The 19,255-nt window shown below is 37.4% G+C and overlaps 2 protein-coding genes across 2 annotated transcripts; one reads left to right on the top strand and one right to left on the bottom strand.

The window, feature by feature from the left end:
* Positions 1-4,186: 4,186 nt before the first annotated feature.
* Positions 4,187-9,124, top strand: LOC106311938 (putative calcium-transporting ATPase 11, plasma membrane-type). The gene is made up of 7 exons (XM_013749283.1): positions 4,187-4,266; positions 5,501-5,555; positions 5,663-7,587; positions 7,686-7,841; positions 7,927-8,098; positions 8,180-8,478; positions 8,558-9,124. Exons 1-7 carry the CDS (start codon positions 4,210-4,212, stop codon positions 8,855-8,857), a joined length of 2,964 nt encoding a protein of 987 aa, XP_013604737.1. The 5' UTR covers positions 4,187-4,209; the 3' UTR covers positions 8,858-9,124.
* Positions 9,125-10,592: 1,468 nt separating this feature from the next.
* Positions 10,593-17,982, bottom strand: LOC106311827 (DNA helicase INO80). The gene is made up of 23 exons (XM_013749128.1): positions 17,786-17,982; positions 17,538-17,625; positions 17,086-17,458; positions 16,567-16,999; positions 16,273-16,473; positions 16,049-16,159; positions 15,342-15,769; positions 15,152-15,260; positions 14,980-15,060; positions 14,734-14,906; positions 14,479-14,604; positions 14,115-14,276; positions 13,962-14,019; positions 13,628-13,858; positions 13,336-13,482; positions 12,699-13,247; positions 12,347-12,607; positions 12,167-12,274; positions 11,981-12,075; positions 11,739-11,895; positions 11,339-11,548; positions 11,090-11,248; positions 10,593-10,924 (listed from the first exon to the last, which is right to left on the bottom strand). Exons 1-23 carry the CDS (start codon positions 17,834-17,836, stop codon positions 10,709-10,711), a joined length of 4,527 nt encoding a protein of 1,508 aa, XP_013604582.1. The 5' UTR covers positions 17,837-17,982; the 3' UTR covers positions 10,593-10,708.
* Positions 17,983-19,255: the final 1,273 nt, after the last annotated feature.

Below are 19,255 nucleotides of genomic sequence, written 5' to 3'. Positions count from 1 at the left end.
TTGTATATCACGTCACTTGTATAATTTGGCAAAGTGATTCACAATTTTTTTTTGCAATCTAAATAATTAAAAACATAGATGGTTTGACGAAGACATATAACACTTGAGCCAAATTATTACAAGGACAACAACTCAATCAGATTCAGACTTAATAAAAGCTTATGCTAATAACAAAAGAAGGCTTTTAACTCAAAAACGCAAGCACAAACGGAGCTTTGTGGCATTGATTTTGATAAGGCTTTAGTGAAACTTAATGAGCTCTATTCAACTCTCTTACACAATTCTTCTACTTGAACATTTATGAAAGAAGATGTAGCAGACGGTTTGATAAGGTGGCGTTTCTGCGGGACGGCCCGCGAAGGCTTATATATTCTGCGGTACGGGTTTGGGCCGGCATTTTGAAGACCGCAGTCCGCGCGGAACATGCCCGCTGTGACCCGCTCGACGACTAACCCGCCGCGGTACGGAACGAAACGGGATGGAAAAACATGTTTGACATCTCTACATATAGGTAATGAGTAAATACTTCCATTGAATGGGGATGCTTGCATGTTATAAATTGATTGTTTGCATTTAGGTAGGCCAGTTTACTGCTCAAAGGCAAACCATAGAGAAATCTTACGTGTTTGCAAATTGCAACTAAAATCTCATAGCATTTGCGGACTTTTGAAGGTTTTAGGCATGTTCTTGACTCTTCATCCTAATGCATCTTTCTGATTCCAAGTTATTAGCTTATATGCCCTCAAAATCATGCTCTCTACTCTAATAAGTCTTAATGGTTTTTGTGATAAGACATTTTTGTTGAATAAATATGTGGAGAATGGCAATAAAAGTATATACTCTCTTTTTCTACAGAAGTTTATAGACTCTTGACTAAGTCATTACCAAGTTTTTCTTCTTTTGATGTTCTGACTTCAACACCAATTATCTCTTTTTGGGCTATAGTTTGGGTTTCTCTGAGCTTCTAGCTTTCTCGCTAATGGGTTCTTTAGATTTTTATCATGGGGTTTATTATAGTTGTAAAAACTCTTGCTACATTTCAATATAATGCACCAAATTTTAGCCAAAAACATAGAAGTTCGAAAACCTTGGATTCTTGACTACAAGATGCATTGAAGTAAGAATGTACTTGCCACCTTGTTGGGACTGTTGGCTGTTGGAGGCCTAACTGATGCAGCATAACCCGTGATCATGGCTGATCACAAGTAACCGACTTTGGACTTTCCTTTCCTTTTTCGTATTGGCTTTTTTTATTAGGTTTTCCTTTTACAATTAAGTTAATGATTTTACAAGTCCTTTAGGTTTTAGGATCTTTTAGTTATTATATAAGGACAGCTCGATGGAGCTTGTAAGATACGATTTGATTAATAAAGTTATTGATTTGGTTTTAAGAGCTTTCGAGCACTGCGAAGAGTATTCGCGACCCTAAGAGTTCTAATGAACACTGCGAAGAGTATTCACATCATCTTTTCTATCGTTTTCGAAGATACCTTCGGGAACACGTTACCACCTTCTCGATCAAACCCTTGATCTTGATGATTCATAGCTTCCGCTCTCCATCACTAACCAACTTTCATTTTTCTCTACTGTAATCAAAGAGTAATATCAGTAATGCACAAAGCTTCTCAGTCTTTAAAGCGGTGAATTGTTCACGCCATGTGCTCTTAACTTCTTCTCAGATACAATAATAATTCTTATGTTTCCTGCAATCATAATGGATTGAAATGATCATTAATCATCAGAGAGCATTTATTGTTATGACTCATATTAGATTATAAATATTGCATAACTACTTGATTGGTCTGCGGTAACATCAGTTTCTCACTTTCTCCTAACATTCGTTTTCTTAATTCGCTCGCTCCGTTCGTAGTAATGTTATGATGTAGTGGCAGCGTAATGGAATGGTTAGCATGTTCTCTATTTGTGCTTCTTGATTGTGTCAACTGTTGTCCGTAGTGGCCAATTTACTTAAAATACTAACAAAAACAACAGATCATGAAAGATCTTTGTTGATGGATATCAATAGTGGGGAGGGGGTTTTGTTTCTCGGCAAGTGCAATCTTACTAATTATAATATATAGATGAATAAAAATTTAAATTATTGTTACTATATTTGTGTGGTAACAAGACCTAATGCTATTTTTTTTTAATAAGACTTGCTAATTGGGAGAAACTGGGTCAACCATGGTTGGCAACTGGCAAGCCAGTGGACACTGGACAGCAATGAATCCCTCCATTAATATATTAAATGCATTTTTCTGACTATGGAGCTACCCTTTTTCATATATATTAATAAATTCACCCTCACATTATACCATATCATTCAATATATTATGTATGTTAATTGACCGCCTTTCTAAATTACTCTTGAGTTCTTTTTTAAAAATAATTGTTTATGAAGTATGATTGTTCTCAGGTCTAAAGATGTATGTATAGATCTATTCTTTTTATATGGATTCTTTAAAGACGCCAGATTTGAGATCAACGTGTTTTTTATTTGTCAACTTCTTGTTTAACCTGAATTCATACAGAAAGACTAGATTTAAACTTTGGATTATACCGGAACTGTATCCCAAAACTTAACCAATAGATTATGGCTGCCAACCATGTTTTGTTGCCTTCTCACTTGTTTAATTGTTGCAAGTAGTCAAAAAATTATATGGATATACAGTATTTTGTTGAGGAGAATGTGCAATGATTTTTAAAAGTTTTAAGAATCGTAAAAGACAGAACCAATCAACGCCAGAATGAAACTGGAAGATGATGAAAGAGATAGAGAAGGTGGTACACGAAGGCAAGGCAGCGCAGCCTCGTAAAGTGAGGATTCAATTAAAACATAGCAAGTTGGGTACATGTGTTATAGTGCATCCACGCACCTTCAAATCAATAATCCATATAATTTACTAAACTTTAATGATATAATAATATCTCTGATCTATTATTGATCAGACATCAGAATAGTTTATTTTTATTTATTTTCCAACTCCTAGAATTTGAATTCACAGTTTGGTTTATATCTGCGAACAAACACGAGTGTGTAACTGGTTGAGTACCGATATCTAATAGCTTCCAAGTTTCTAGTTATAACATGGTTGGTATTTGCAATTTGTGTATATAAAAAATGGTTGGTATTTGTGCAATTTGACGAACTTGAAAGAAATAACTATAGCTTGAACATACACGTACCGTTTGCATGCATATAAAAAAACAAAGGTGAAGTAAAAACATCAGCCAACGTGATGAGAATTGGAGTATCATTGAAAGATCAACACGATTCTCAGAGTGTAATGTGTATTTACGACCGAGTTGTTCATGAAAATAACACGTCTATTTTGTCGATTCTTTTGTCCGGTTATTATGCTATTATAAATTATGAGAAATATTACAAAACGATATTACAGCCGACAATTTTACCTGCTTTACGAAGATTCACGTTTGACTGCATACTCTAAACCGCTCTATGAGATCCACTCCTAACGGTACTTTTTGCGCCATGGTGAAAGTCTCTTGTAAGTATTTTTTCCAATTTTCCTGCATAATTCGTCATTCTCCTGAAATTGAAATCAAGACTTCTTGGTGTAAAAATTGCTTCGCCAGAGATTCGAAGTCCAGACTTGGATGTAGAAGCCTGTAAACCTTGAGCATTAGGCTACTGTGCTTCTACTATTTTGTCGATTTAGTGTATTAAAAAGGAAGAAGAACATCATTCATCATTGTATATATTTATAGAAAAACTTGCTACAACAAAACCTAATATTCGGCTGATTTACCGACAGTTCTTTAAATTCAACAATTTTGTAACCAATTTATTTAAGAATGATTTAATAAAACTCCACGAAAAGAGGACGTAAGCAAAGACTTTCTTTCAAGCTTGGATGGCGTCAAATAAAAAAACCGATCCACTTGATTCGAAAAGGCGGCCCGATCCGATACTTTAACCCGATAACCGGACTAAACCGAGTTTGGACATCGCATAAAACGCACACTCGCACGTTTGCGAGAGAGAGAGAGAGAGAGAGAGGGATTTAGCGTTAGCATATAAAAGAAATTGAAAGAGGCATTCTTCACTCCTCTCTCTCATCTTTAGCTTCCTTCGCGCCGGCGAAGATTTCTCTCTGTTCAGAAACAGCTCCGTCTCTAGCATAAGAAAGTAAACGGAGAGAGCGATTTTTAGGGGGGGGGGGGGAGAACCGAGCTCGTCGTTTCCGTATGATCAAGAATCTCGAAACGGACGCTGAGAACGATAAGAAGAGATGCCAGATCCAGGTGTGTATTGATTTTACCTCTGTTCTCGTGAGATTGACTCTGTAATTTGCCTGGAAAAATGTTTGGGAAAATGCGTGGAAAAATCGTACTTAACGTTTTCAGTAGTACACTAACAGATCACGACCTGTTTGATATGAGAAATGTTTCCATTGATGATGATGATCCATTCAATATTCTGTTATTCATTTTTGTAGAGTCAAATCGTCTTTCTTCCCTGTTTTTTTTTTTAAAAATTCTTCTTTCAGATTTGCAACTAAAGATCCAAAATGATCGGGTTATATATTGTGAAATGAGATCCAAAATCTGGTATTATATTTAATATTTTACCAAAAACAAAAAATCCTAATTATCAGTCAACTAAACACAAAAAGTGACGCGTATTTTAGGGTTCGCTTAGTCTTACAGAATATTCCTCTATGAATATTTGATCAAATGTGTAACGGATGAGTTATTATTTATTATGAATATTTTATAACCTTAGGTCATGCTTACGTGTATCCAATTAAATCAATGAGTTTTGACTTGAGCATCCAATCGTTACTAGTTTTATTTTTCTAGCTCAGTGATAACTAATAATAACTAATGATCCACTTACCTGATTTAATCACATTTAACATATGCTCTGTGGTGGTGGTCTCAGTGTTCATATAGTTGTTGATGTTTTTTGACTTGTTGTTACAGCTACCTCGGCTTTTGTAAGTTTCGAAGAAATTTCGTGGAGGATAATGACATTATCATCTTTATTTGTCCACTTGCCTGAATTTAAATAAATAAACAGTTCTTTGCTCATATTTTCTCCGTTTTGGGTCATATTTTCTTTTCCTGTTGAAATCGAAACACTGACAGTTCTCTAAACAATTGGACAAAATAGTAGGCTGTTTGATCATAATGACGTATGAAAGTTGAGAGAGTAAAAATTGAATTTTTGGAGTAATTATCATATGTTAAATGAGTTATAGCTTCAAAGGCAAATACCGTTTTAAAAAAAAAAGATTGTGTTGGCTCCGGTTGTATCTTGTTGGATTACTAAGACTTTGACATACAGTAACAGTTTAGCTGAGTGGTGTGGTGTGGGAGAAAGCTTAATATCCTCTAATGCCTAAGAAAGCTATCAGTCTTTATTGCAGTTTGAATGTTTTCATACTGTTAATTAGCATGCACATGTTGGTTGACCAACGATTTAGTCGTTGTAGTGCTCTTCAGTCAGCTCACGTTTTTCTTATTTTACAACCAGGAAAAGATACGGGTTGCCTTCTATGTTCAAAAGGCAGCTCTTCAGTTCATTGATGGTAAGATACGCAATGCTGAGTTTCAGATATGCATGAGTTGCAGAATTTGGTTGTTGACTGTGTGTATGATTTTGTAATCCTTTTTTGTTCATTTTGTATTTCTTCAGCTGGTGCACGGACAGAATATAAACTCACTGATGAGGTCAAACAAGCGGGATTCTATGTTGAAGCAGATGAACTTGCTTCTATGGTCCGCAACCATGACACAAAGAGTCTGAAGCACAGTGGAGGAGCTGAGGGAATTGCTCAGAAAGTGTCTGTTTCTGTCACTGAAGGTGTCCGTTCTAGTGAACTACACATCAGAGAAAAAATTTACGGAGCAAATCGATATGCTGAGAAACCAGCCAGATCATTTCTTACGTTTGTCTGGGAAGCGCTTCAAGATGTTACTCTTATCATCCTTATGGTCTGCGCTGTTGTGTCGATAGGAGTGGGAGTTGCCACGGAAGGATTTCCAAAGGGAATGTATGATGGGACAGGGATCTTGCTAAGTATAATCTTGGTGGTCATGGTTACTGCTATCAGTGACTACAGGCAATCTCTGCAGTTCAGAGATTTGGATAGAGAGAAGAAGAAGATTAATATCCAAGTTACTAGAGATGGGAACAGACAAGAGGTCTCCATTGATGACTTGGTTGTTGGAGATGTGGTTCATCTATCTATTGGGGATCGAGTTCCAGCTGATGGGATTTTTATATCCGGATACAATCTTGAGATAGACGAGTCAAGCTTATCGGGAGAGAGTGAACCATCACACGTGAATAAAGAGAAGCCATTTCTGCTCTCTGGAACCAAAGTCCAAAACGGCTCTGCAAAGATGCTGGTGACCACCGTTGGTATGAGGACTGAGTGGGGAAAGTTGATGGAGACTCTAAGTGAAGGTGGGGAGGATGAGACCCCTCTGCAGGTGAAGCTAAATGGAGTTGCTACAATCATAGGTAAAATTGGTTTAGGATTTGCAGTGCTGACGTTTGTGGTGTTGTGCATAAGGTTCGTTATAGACAAAGCCACTTCTGGCAGTATCACTGAGTGGTCTTCTGAAGATGCACTTGCACTGCTTGACTACTTTGCCATTGCTGTAACCATCATAGTCGTTGCTGTACCTGAAGGCTTACCTTTGGCTGTGACCTTAAGTCTTGCATTTGCTATGAAGCAGTTGATGAGAGACAGGGCCCTTGTGAGGCATCTGTCTGCTTGTGAGACAATGGGTTCTTCTACCTGCATTTGCACGGATAAGACAGGGACCTTGACCACTAACCACATGGTAGTCAACAAAGTTTGGATATGTGAAAATGTCAAGGAGAGACAGGATGAAAACTTCCAGCTGAACCTATCTGAAAAAGTTCAGAATATCCTTGTACAGTCCATATTTCAGAACACAGGTTCTGAAGTCGTGAAAGATAAGGAAGGAAAAACTCAGATCCTGGGATCACCAACTGAAAGGGCTATACTGGAATTTGGTTTGCTTTTGGGTGGTGACGTTGAGACGCAACGCCGAGAACATAAGATACTCAAGATCGAGCCTTTCAACTCAGACAAGAAGAAAATGTCAGTTCTTACATCTCATTCTGGCGGCAGTGTACGCGCTTTCTGCAAAGGTGCATCTGAAATTGTCTTAAAGATGTGCGAGAAGGTTGTGGATTCAAACGGAGAGTCTGTTCCGTTATCTGAAGAGAAGATTGCGAAAATCTCTGAAGTCATAGAGGAATTTGCTTCAGCGGCTCTGAGGACTCTCTGCTTGGTTTACACAGATCTTGATCAAGCTCCAAGTGGGGATCTTCCTGATGGTGGCTATACATTGGTTGCGGTTGTTGGAATCAAGGATCCAGTTCGTCCAGGTGTCAGAGAAGCCGTTCAAACTTGTCAAAACGCTGGAATCACTGTTCGTATGGTCACTGGTGACAACTTAAGCACGGCCAAAGCTATTGCAAAGGAATGTGGAATTCTTACAGCAGGAGGTGTAGCTATCGAAGGTTCAACATTCCGTAATATGCCTCCACATGAAATGAGAGCCATTTTACCCAAAATCCAGGTTCTGATTTTAGATTAGTAGCATAGATCATTCATCCTCTTATTAAATGTCTAGAGCATTTTAGAATAATCTCTTCTTTTTCTTCTCTCTAACTTCAGGTGATGGCTCGGTCTTTGCCATTGGACAAACACACACTCGTCAACAATTTGAGGAAAATTGGAGAGGTAGTTGCAGTGACTGGAGATGGAACAAATGATGCTCCTGCATTGCATGAGTCTGACATTGGACTTGCCATGGGAATAGCTGGTACAGAGGTTAGTTATAGCCTTTGGTTCTTCCCTGTTACTACTGATTATTTTATCATTGGCAAATCGATAACTATGAATGCTCCATACTCAGGTTGCGAAAGAGAATGCTGATGTAATCATAATGGACGACAACTTTGCAACGATAGTGAATGTGGCGAGATGGGGACGTGCTGTCTACATCAACATCCAGAAATTCGTTCAGTTCCAGCTAACTGTTAATGTTGTTGCTCTGATCATCAACTTTGTATCTGCTTGCATCACAGGTAAGTAAAATCAAACGCACAGAGCCACAATTTTCACCAATGATTGTTCCTCTGATCATTAACGTTGTCTCTTGCTTTCAGGATCTGCACCACTCACCGCGGTGCAGTTGCTTTGGGTCAACATGATCATGGACACACTCGGTGCATTAGCTCTAGCAACCGAACCTCCCAACGAAGGTTTAATGAAACGTCAACCAATCGGTAGAACCGCAAGCTTCATCACCAGAGCCATGTGGAGAAACATCATTGGTCAAAGCATCTATCAACTAATCGTCCTCGGCATTCTCAACTTTTCTGGCAAACAAATACTCAACCTCGAAGGCCCAGATTCAACAGCCGTTCTCAACACCATCATCTTCAACTCCTTCGTCTTTTGCCAGGTAAATGAAAACAAGATTCACTGTAAAAACGAATAAGAATGTATCTGAAAGTAACAAAATGCTTTTGCTGCTAACACAGGTGTTTAACGAGGTAAACAGCCGAGAGATAGAGAAGATAAACGTGTTTAAAGGAATGTTCAACAGCTGGGTGTTTGTTGCTGTGATGACTGCAACAGTTGGATTCCAAGTGATCATTGTTGAGTTCCTTGGTGCATTTGCAAGCACTGTTCCTTTGAGCTGGCAACATTGGCTTCTCTGCATTGTGATTGGAGCCATAAGCATGATTCTAGCCGTTGGTCTTAAATGCATACCGGTTGAGTCCAACAGCCATCACGATGGCTATGAGCTGCTTCCTTCTGGTCCATCTGACTCTGCTTGACCCACTTCCTTGGTACGATTGCTACGTCATCTTTCTATATTTGATTTTCTTCTTCTTTATTCCATGATAGTGATATGATTTCAATATGTATAAAATCTAACACGTCATGCGTTACCGGGGGTTTTTGTTCTGGTTTTGAGTTTCTTTTCTTGTCTTTGTGTGTCAATAAATGTATCTTCTGCCTCGTTGTCTTGTTATCTGGATCGTTGATCATTGTCTCTTTTGGAAATCAAGATAAGAGGAAAGTGAAAAAAACATTTTTGTTAATCCTTTGGTTACAAAAGCTCAGGATAGCATTCAGTAAAGCTCTAGAAACACCACTCGAGCAAGGCATCAAAACTTTCATCACATTGTGTCTATACTGTTGTGCACGCACGCATAACCTTCTTTGCTTTAAACCATGGAATAAGTATATAAGGATCAATCACACTGAGACAATCAAGATGATGCAACTTATTACAGACTTGCTTCTCAGAGCGAAATTCAACTAATCAATACCTTGTTAAATCTAACAAATGTGTGTAAAACCCAACGTCATTCCCAACTAAGACATGCAGCAGGAATCTATGGCTGAACAACACCATGCAGGCAAGGTGAAAGTGGACACTTAACATAAACCAAGATGATTGACAGATTATCAGCCAAGTGAATATGATAACTAACAACTCAAGGGTCATAGCAAAGCACTAATAAGATTTATAAAACAAAGATGAAGCTGCTTAAGTAGCTAACCAACCCGGCTGAAACCTTGGCTAACCTCATAACAGGATGTATAGAGTGATAGGGCATTTTTCATATTGCTCAAGAGGAAAATAGCAAACCTTACTTTGAATATGGACTAAACTATGTTCTCTTCCTCTGTATCATCAATGGACATTGCTTAACTGCTAGCTGCACAGTTTCTTATGTCAGTATTTTGTTTTTTTTTCTCTCTAAAATAGCATTTTCTTTATTTCTTAATAGAAACTAGGTGTTTTCCTGCACCATGTGCAGTAAGAAATTTTTTAATCTAACTTATATTTAAAAATAAAATTTATTAAATATTATAGATTTTACTATTTTCTTACTAATATTTAATATAGATTTGATATATATTAAATCAATTTGTATAAAACTAATAAAAATGATATACAATTGTATAATTATCAAAAATTTAGCGTAAACAATATTTATAAATTTTGTAGGTATATAAAAAACTAATGCTCTTATGATTAGATATTTAAATTTTTAAAAAATTGTAGAAATTTTTGAAAGCTTTCGTAATACAAATTGTATAAATATACAAAAATAATAATATTTCAAAATTTGAAATGTTATATGAATATATTTATTTTACAGATGATGTATGAGCTATTTTTATATTTAAAAAAGTTTGCCAAAAAAAATATCAATATTAAATGTAATATATGAATTATTACCATATTCTAATTAGTTTGCCAAAAATATAAATCAATATTAAATGAAATTATCCATGTCATATTTTTCCAGAAACCATGTCATCAATTTCAGTAGCCATGTCATATTTATTTTGTGAAATTGATTATAGAAAAGATATGTGACAAAATCACTTCGCAAATATAGTCTAGGGGATGAATTAAAATAGATTTATCCGTAAATGCTATTAGAGAGATACATATAAAAAATGAGTATACCATTAAAAATGAGTTGGAGATGTTCTTAAATTCTTAATCTATAAATCAATTAATATTTATAAATATATATACCATTAAATCGATTCAGGTTTAAGAGAAATTTATTTATTAAAATCTGTACACTTCTCAAAAGCTAGGAACCAAGTTTACTAAAACCTTCCCTGAAGTTACATCTATAAAAGCTTAAAGCATCTTCGGATTAGTCAGCATCTACATTAGAGCTACTTGGGTTGAATTCTCCATTTGTTGGAGTAACTGATGCAGAGAAGACAGGTTCAAGAGACTCGTTTATGCTCTTTGTTTGTCTCTTTACCCTTTTTGTTCTCTGAGGCTGAAGAGTATCATCCCCTTCACCATTCTCTTCTTCCTTTGCTTTCTGAGGAACTCTAGATTTCGGAGTTGGAGCAGATTTCCTCTGCAAATCACCGCACATAACACATGCCTTTTAGTAATAGACTCAACCAAGACATGCTCGATAAGTAGACCAACTCATAGTGCCATCATTTTCATTTGCTAGGGGATAAATCATTAGAAAGATCGAGAAGGCGAACGAAAGAGTCTGAGTTTGTAGCATACACACCTTTTTGTTACTGGGTTTTGTCGTTTCCGGTTCTTGGGAAGGTTCCTGCCCGTTATCCTGTCGTTCAGCAGTATCATCCAACTCTTCCAAAGTCGCATCTCCTTCAGCATCTATTCTGATTCGTTTCATTGGCTGTTTTTTCTTCTGCTTGTCCTTTACCTAGAAGACAATTCATTTTGGGTTACCATCTAATATAGAACTAGAATTGCGAACTACTTAGAGGTAACTAGAATGCTGTCCTGTCCCCACCTGTAATGGTAGTTCTCTGAATTTCTGCTCCAGTTGTGCTGCTTCTGCATCATCCATAAGCAACGATACCACATCCGCAGTTCCAAAAACATCATCGCCCTGAACATGACCTCCTGTCATTACTAGCTGTTGTACTGTGTTTTTCTGACTTGCCCTGTGCAAAATTTTCTCTTCCACTGTCTCCTTGCAGATGAGCCGATAAACAGTAACCTATAAGAGGTTTTTCGTTTCAGGAAGTCAGAATAGATAGAATATAATCAAAATTTCATTGCCATTGGAAGATATGCTTATTCACTAGCATGACGTTTTGATTGTAAAATGAAATTACAAAGGAATTGGCAACCAAAGCACAGTTTCCTTTGGATATGAAAGAGATTGGAAGAAGAATAAAATCACTTACATCTTTTGTCTGACCAAGACGATGAGCTCTGTCCATAGCTTGTAAATCCAAGGTGGGATTCCAATCACTTTCATAGAAAATGACTGTGTCAGCAGCAGTCAAGTTGATACCAAGTCCTCCAGCTCTGGTGCTCAGCAAGAACACAAAAATATCGTTCCTGCAACCATGTATAGGGTTTTACACTTGTGCACAGCAAACCTCACTGGTTAAAAGAAAAAAGGCATGTGAAAGTTAATTCCTACCTCTGCTGAAAATCTCTAACCATATCTCGGCGATCCATGATGGTGGAGGATCCATCAAGCCTGAGGTACTTGTACTTTCTGTAGTTCATGTAATCCTGCATAGAATTTTAAATCAAAATGTAAAGCAAAAGGTGTAGTAGGTATGGATGTTTGTTAGACGTAAAAGCAAAAATTCATTTGCATTACCTCGAGAATATTCAGCATCTTTGTCATCTGTGCAAACAGAAGCACCCTGTGATTTCCAGCTCGAAGTCGCTTCAATAATATATCAAGTGTCTGCAGCTTCCCAGAGTCCTACGATCCAATTTTGTGGTAAGAAACAAAGAGCTCATAGTAAGGTCGCTAAATGTAAGGAGAAGAAACTACCGTGAGCAACTTTGCAGGGTCAAAACTTTGCATTGGAGGGCAAGATCCAAATATTCTGTGCGTCAGTTGAAGCGCAGGTTGCACAACTGGAAGTTCTGAGTCAATTTCTTGGATTAAAGGATGTGGAAGGCTGCTCGGCTTCCTGGGACCATTAGCTTCTGACGTTCGTGCAAATCCGATTAATAGTCTCTTAAGCCATGGTTGATGCATTTCCTCTGTAATTCTGTATGCAGAGTTTCTGTCCGAGCAATGAACGCTTATCTAAAAAACAAAAGTTCAAAAACATACCGGTTGAGAAGACTTAGCAAGCAAACTACCCATTTTAGTAGTTTGCAAACTCAAAGAACCATACCGGTGGAGCTCTGGCTTTGGGGATAAAAGTATATGCAGAATGTAGGAGCTTGATGCTTGAAAGTAGCCTATCCTGATGAGAGATCACTAGAGATTCGATTGAGTGACAGGTAGGCCCTGTGCCTACTCTCCCTTTCAGCAAACTCGTATCAACTTTTGATGGCATCAACAACATTCTTGTGACAGCTCTGGTTTGAACTGTATTCATGTTATCTCCATCCATGGATTCCATAAAAGAGTCTACTATTTCATCCAAGAACTGCCGTTCCCATTTCAATATAGAGAATAATAGCCTTTCCATGACGGAACATAAAGCCAGATATCCAACTTCTGATGGTGATAAATCCATCAAACGGGAAAAGCCAAATGCTCCACTTCCACTAACTGCTTGATCTACGCTACTATCAGCTGGGAATGTTGACCCAAGAATATACTCTGGTGAAAATATATTAAAATTCTTCAGAAAGGATTCTCTTGATAAGCCCTTCCCAATAGAAGAACAAAATGTTTCAGAGTTTTGGAGCATTTCATTCTGTAGAAGTTTAGGTATCTGAAAGAGAATTGAAAGATAGAAACCAACGTCAGAGACTACCAAGATATTGTGGACCTTGGAACTTATATAAGGTATTGAATTTCACCTCGTATGTTATGGGATTATGACCACCAGAATAGTGTACATCCTCCAGCTCACCAAAGGGAGGGGGCAAAAGGGAATTGGACATCCCTCCAAAGTAGAGATACGAGCTCCCTTCATTCCTTTCGAACAACTCTGGATGGTTGCAAACCTGACATGAGAGACACAAATACATTACCATAAGCCACAGTCTTGCGAACATATGTTGTTTGAAAGACAGATACAACTTAATGTTGAATAATGTATGAGAAAGCAGGACAAGACGTTAGAAGATAGCAGGGGACAAGAGAGCTTGCCTTCCTAAGTTGAATGACGATGTTCATCAAATTCAGTATTTTCTTTTCATTAAAATGCCCACGGTTGCTGTCAAACAACTCAGCCAGAGAAATTTTGTTCTTGATAGCCTGATAGAAAGCTTGTTGTCGAGAACTGAGCTTGCAGTGTACTGTCACTTCCGTCTTTGTAGTTAGCTCAGAAACCACATCCCTTTTGACACGTCGGAGCATGAATGGCTTTAATATTGCATGCTGTTTGAGAAAAGAAACAAAATGTGAGTAACTAGATAACCGATAAAGGTAAAAGATGCATCATTGCACAGACTAATGCTGCAAACAGAAAGTGAAATCTCACCAGTCTGTTAAGCTGGTGCTCGTTTAAAGTGCCTCCATGTTCAGCATGATTCTCGATTCTGTTAATCAATATTAGATCATGTATCATAAACAATTTCCTAGATTGTTCACAACAAACTTTTACACGACCATCAAACAAGAAAATAGTACATACCCTTTTGAGAACCATTCATTAAATTGTTCATGGCTGTCAAAAACCATTGGCATGATGAAGTGCAGCAAGGCCCATAACTCCGCCATGTTATTCTGAATTGGAGTTCCAGTCAGAAGCAATCGGTTCCGACAGTTGAAACTAAGAAGGGTCTTCCATCTTATACTGTCAAAGAAAAACGGAAAAGAACTTGCATAAGAATTTAGCATTTCAAGGGATCTACAAGCTAATTCAAACAAAAGTAACATTCTCACGTACTGGGAACTCAACGTACAACATGGTAAAAAGAAAATTAAAGAGTGAAATAAGATGATCACTGCTAACACAAGCAACCATGATTCAACTGACTCGAGGGAAAAGTAAGAACCTTGTGGAACTTTTGATTGCTTGGGCCTCATCTAGTACCATATACTGCCACTTCACCCGACGAAAATACTTTTCATCGGTTACTAATAGCTGATAGCTGGTAATTAAAATATGAAAACCAGCATCCCTGAAAAAGTGGAGCAGTCAAAAGAAAAACTTCAGAAAAATAGCAAAGAAGATTTATTGATTCTTTGAGAGAATAAGGAGAGGTCACACGCAAATCATTATAACCTATAAAATACCAAACAGCCATTACCTTCGGTACATACGCTTGGGATTGATATTCTTTCTTAAAATTGTCCGTTCTTGTAATCCTCCCCAATACGGAAGAGTTTTCAAGTCAGGACAGAAACGACTAATCTCATCAGCCCAATTGTTAAGAACAGATGCAGGGGCAACAACCAAAAATGGACCCCAAATGTTTTTTTCCTGTGTGAGACGATGAAAGAGTTTTAACATAGCCAAACGGCAACAGATAAAAATGACCAACAGTTCGATTTACCTCAGCCAGATGTGCCAAGAACGCCATGGCTTGAATAGTCTTACCCAAGCCCATTTCATCAGCAAGAATGCCATTCAAACCCTGGAACATATAAAAAATAATAATCTTAGTATATACCCATTCCTCTATAAAGTCCACAAGAAATAATAAATGTAGATGAAGTTGAGAGAACCTGCTCATAACAATTCACTAGCCACTGAAGACCTTTCATTTGGTATTCTTTTAGAGTTCCTTTAAACATTTCTGGAGTCTGAACTGTTGATGTAACAGGCATTGTAGATCTGCAAGTAGAGAGAGTTAATTGGCTTGGCATTCTAAAATCATGAAGATAACATGAGGCAGTAACAAGAACACAAACTCACGGGTTATGTAAGTCTATATTGCCCGAGCCTGAGACTGAGACATCAATTGATGGTCCTTCCATGTCAGAAGTTTGCTGTAGCTTCATATATTCAGTGTCAAATGCATCTGTTATTTTTCTCTGCTTAGACACTGCCTCTCGGGCAGCGTTCAGGGCATCTTCCTTCATTTTAGCATCTTCAGGATCCTCCATCTCAGAAAGTTTTGCTGCTGAAGGTTCTTGGAGAGCTTCGTCAACCAGATTTTCATCTCCTAACGGCAGGGATTCGGAAGGCATTGCATCGGTTTTGTTTTGCATGAAGTGACTGTAAAGTTCAGTCTGTTTAATAAGAAAATTGAGCCTCTGTTGCTGCCTTTGTGCCTCTCGAAGCTCCTGTTCACGTTTTAATGCCTCTGCCGCTTCTTTTTCCTGTTTTTTCCTCTCTTCTGCCTGTCAACATAGTCAATTTAATCCAAGTGTACCACTCAAACGAACTCCAGCACAAGAATGGCATAATAACATTCGAAATCAACTCTTTCTTTTTAGTATAACTTCATCCCTTTCTATAGCCAAGTTTATGGAGTCGTGAGTACTGTTTAAGTCCTCATCTTTGAGAAAGGGCAAACAAAGAATGTATCATAAACTAAATTTGGCAGCAGAACATGTTATCAGATCTAGTTAGAAGCCCGTAAGCGTACTACAGAGTATAAGGGAGAATAAAAAATGTACCATCTGCTTGTCAAACCGCTTCCAGAATAGCAGCATGTCTCTGGATATCTTTCTGGTACGAATTGGTGCACTCCTTGGCAGTTTGAATGACCTGGCCACTTTCATTCTCACCTGTGAACTCAATATAACAGCAAATGAGAGCTTACTCAAAGATGAAATGCAAGGGAATGACAGTTTAGAAAAGTAAAAAAAGAAGCCATAATATGAGTGTTAATTTCAATTACCTCTCGTTGGCAACCATCTGCAAACCTTTTGGCATCAATTGATTGTTTCCGATGAAAAGTTGTGAAAACTCTATGGTGTTTTGGTATATCTCTTCTGACAATGTTGATCCAAGCTTTCCTAATCTTGTCCCTTTCTGTTTTTTCAATTACTGCAGGATCATCCTTCACCTTCAGTTTCTTTGGTAGACTTCGTTGAACAATCTGAACAACAATGAAAGGAAAAAACATATATTGTTGACAGAGGCGGGAAGGGTAACACAAAATGATGAAAAATTACTGTCACAGGATCCAAACCTCATATGTATCCCCCTTCTCTAGAACCTTGACGTAATGGACCTGTAAAACACCACCCTCTGATAGTATTGTCCGTGCAGTAGTTCCAGCAGCTCCTTCTGGAACGACAGAATTCATTGCATCTTCTGACACCTTGAGGCTAAAGTTAGGGCTGGAGCTTGAAGCTGACAAGGCCTTCACTCTAGCTTGAAGAGAGTCATACTGAGGCCGAGGCTCACCCATTCCATAACGGCTTCTAGCTCCAGACCTTTTATCCCTAGCCATCAGTTCTGCTAATGATCTCAGATCCAGGGCTCCTTTCAAGTAAAAATCGTCCACATGAATATCTGAAAAGCTTGGTAAGCTCAATGACGCCACGAGCTTGTCATAACTTGGAGGAATTTTGTAGACAACACCTTCCCCAATATCCAAATACGAAGGTTCATATGCTATTCTGCAAAATTTCATATGTCAATCCAAGAAGCTCAACACCATTAGTTCCCTCAAGGGTATAATATAAAAAAGGTATGAACAACATACTTGGGGGTAACATTGGATTCACGATAGCTCCCTCGCCTTTGTGGGATCGCATCAGCAGCAAAATTCGACGAGGTATCCACGTCATAGAATCTCCTATGGTGATCGTTCCTACCTCTGTTAATGCCCACATTGCTCTTACGCACCGGAACACCCAACAGAGGAGTGTGATTCCCTCGAGACTCCTTGGACCTATTTTTGAATCTTTGCATATGCTCCCCAAGCATTGCTCTGTAATGCTCCTCAGTAACATGTTGACTGTAGTGGTCATCACCATCCTCTACATCATCATCAACCTCTGTCCACCGCTTTCTCTTCTTAGTACCAGAACTCGTCCCCCGTTTAACGCCGTTGCCGTAGTTTGCTACTACCCCACCTAAGATCATCACCAAACAGTTAGACACAGATAAAACATCACTCAAAAGTGCCACCACAAAACCAAATAAAGTTAGTACCTTGATTGCCTCTAGTTTCATCCTGGCTACTACTCCCATAGTAATCAGACTCATCTTCGTGCCTCGGAATCCTAAAGTTCATCAACGGCTGCAAGATTCAAACTTTTTAGAGCCAAAATTTTGCAATCCCTAAAACAACATTCTCATCAGTGTCACATGATCATCCCAACATGTACAAACCCATCATCATATAGTGTTGATTTCAAAAGGAAACAGCAGAAAGAAAGAAACTTTGAGACCGTACAGACCTCGAGATCGAAGAGATTGGCGTAACGCGAGTGCCTTCTCGAAGGATCCATGAGAGAGAGGAAGTGAAAGAAACTTCGTCAAATTTGAAGGAGAGTGAAAGCCCTTTAAAAGCTGCGAAACATTCGCCACGAGAGATATAATGAGAAGAGTTCGTCTCGAGGAAGAAGAACCCTAATCCCAGTATGATAGAGAAGAAAGGTAAAAGACGAGATGCGGAAGATAGTAAAGTACTAACGTGCGCCATTCCATGAAAGCTTCTTACCGTGCGCCCTCCTCCACAAAAATCATTTAATTCCCTTTTTTTCTTTTTTTTGCAAAAACCCCTTCCGATATACCGGCCGGTTTGATTACGACAGAGACGACAAAGATCCATCGCGTGAAACGGTGCCGTTTTAATAAAAATAAATTTTTGGGTGGATAATAAGAATATAATAGCAGTGTATGTGCCAAATAAGAATATATAATAGGTATATGGGCAAATATATAAATAGTGAAGTGTTACCGAACCGAACTAAAATAAAGAAAGTGGTATTACCGAATATACCGAATGGATGTTAATTTTTAAGAAATCATAGTATATAAATATGATTTAGTATATAAAACCGATCAAACCGAATAAACTAATTAATTAAAATATAGTAGTATAATTATATGTAAATTATATACATACATTTATTTTACTGATATGATCTTCATATTTAAGATATTGATTTTAGTAATTTAATATTTTGTTTCAAGTTAAAAATTATTTTTTCATTTTTATCAAATTAACAAAACATAATGATTTAGTATATAATACGTTCAGTAATATTTAGTTATTTAATAATATAATGGATTACTATTTTCTTATTCTTATTCTATAAAAACTATTATTATTAATTTAATATATTTACTAATTATTTTAAATAGTAAAAGAAAATATATTTTAAAACTTCAATATCTTCGTATTTTATTTTATAACTCAAAATATTATAAAAGACAAATATATTTATGGTTTTTGGTATAAAATCGAATAAACCAAAAATCAATTGTATATAAACCGAACCAAACCAAACCAAATCACATTAGCTATGGTTTTAACAATTATAAACTAAAATATCAGAAAACGGATTGGATACTCCTAAGTTCTAACTGAATGTATTAGTCGATCCGACCCTAGTTGCAATATACTAACATACGCCACTCCATGAAATACCGTGCGCCCATCCTCCCTAAAAACTAAGGTGGGGTATTGGATCTAGAAGTTTGATGGAATTTGAAGGAATTATAGTTTCCATTAAATTCTAGTGTTATTCAATTAAGGATTTCATCAATTCTTTCAAAATCTTGTGTTATTGGATTACAAATTTGTAATCAATTTACTAATTCTGTTAAATTCTGGTGTTATTCAATATTTGGTAGATTTTGTAGCAATGTTATTTGGAAAGAATTTAATGGAAAAAGAAATGTAAAAATGTGAAGAACCAATT

Source organism: Brassica oleracea, chromosome C8, assembly GCF_000695525.1.
Source record: "Brassica oleracea var. oleracea cultivar TO1000 chromosome C8, BOL, whole genome shotgun sequence".
Taxonomy (NCBI): Eukaryota; Viridiplantae; Streptophyta; class Magnoliopsida; order Brassicales; family Brassicaceae; genus Brassica; species Brassica oleracea.
This window is presented reverse-complemented; position numbering and strand designations above follow the sequence as displayed.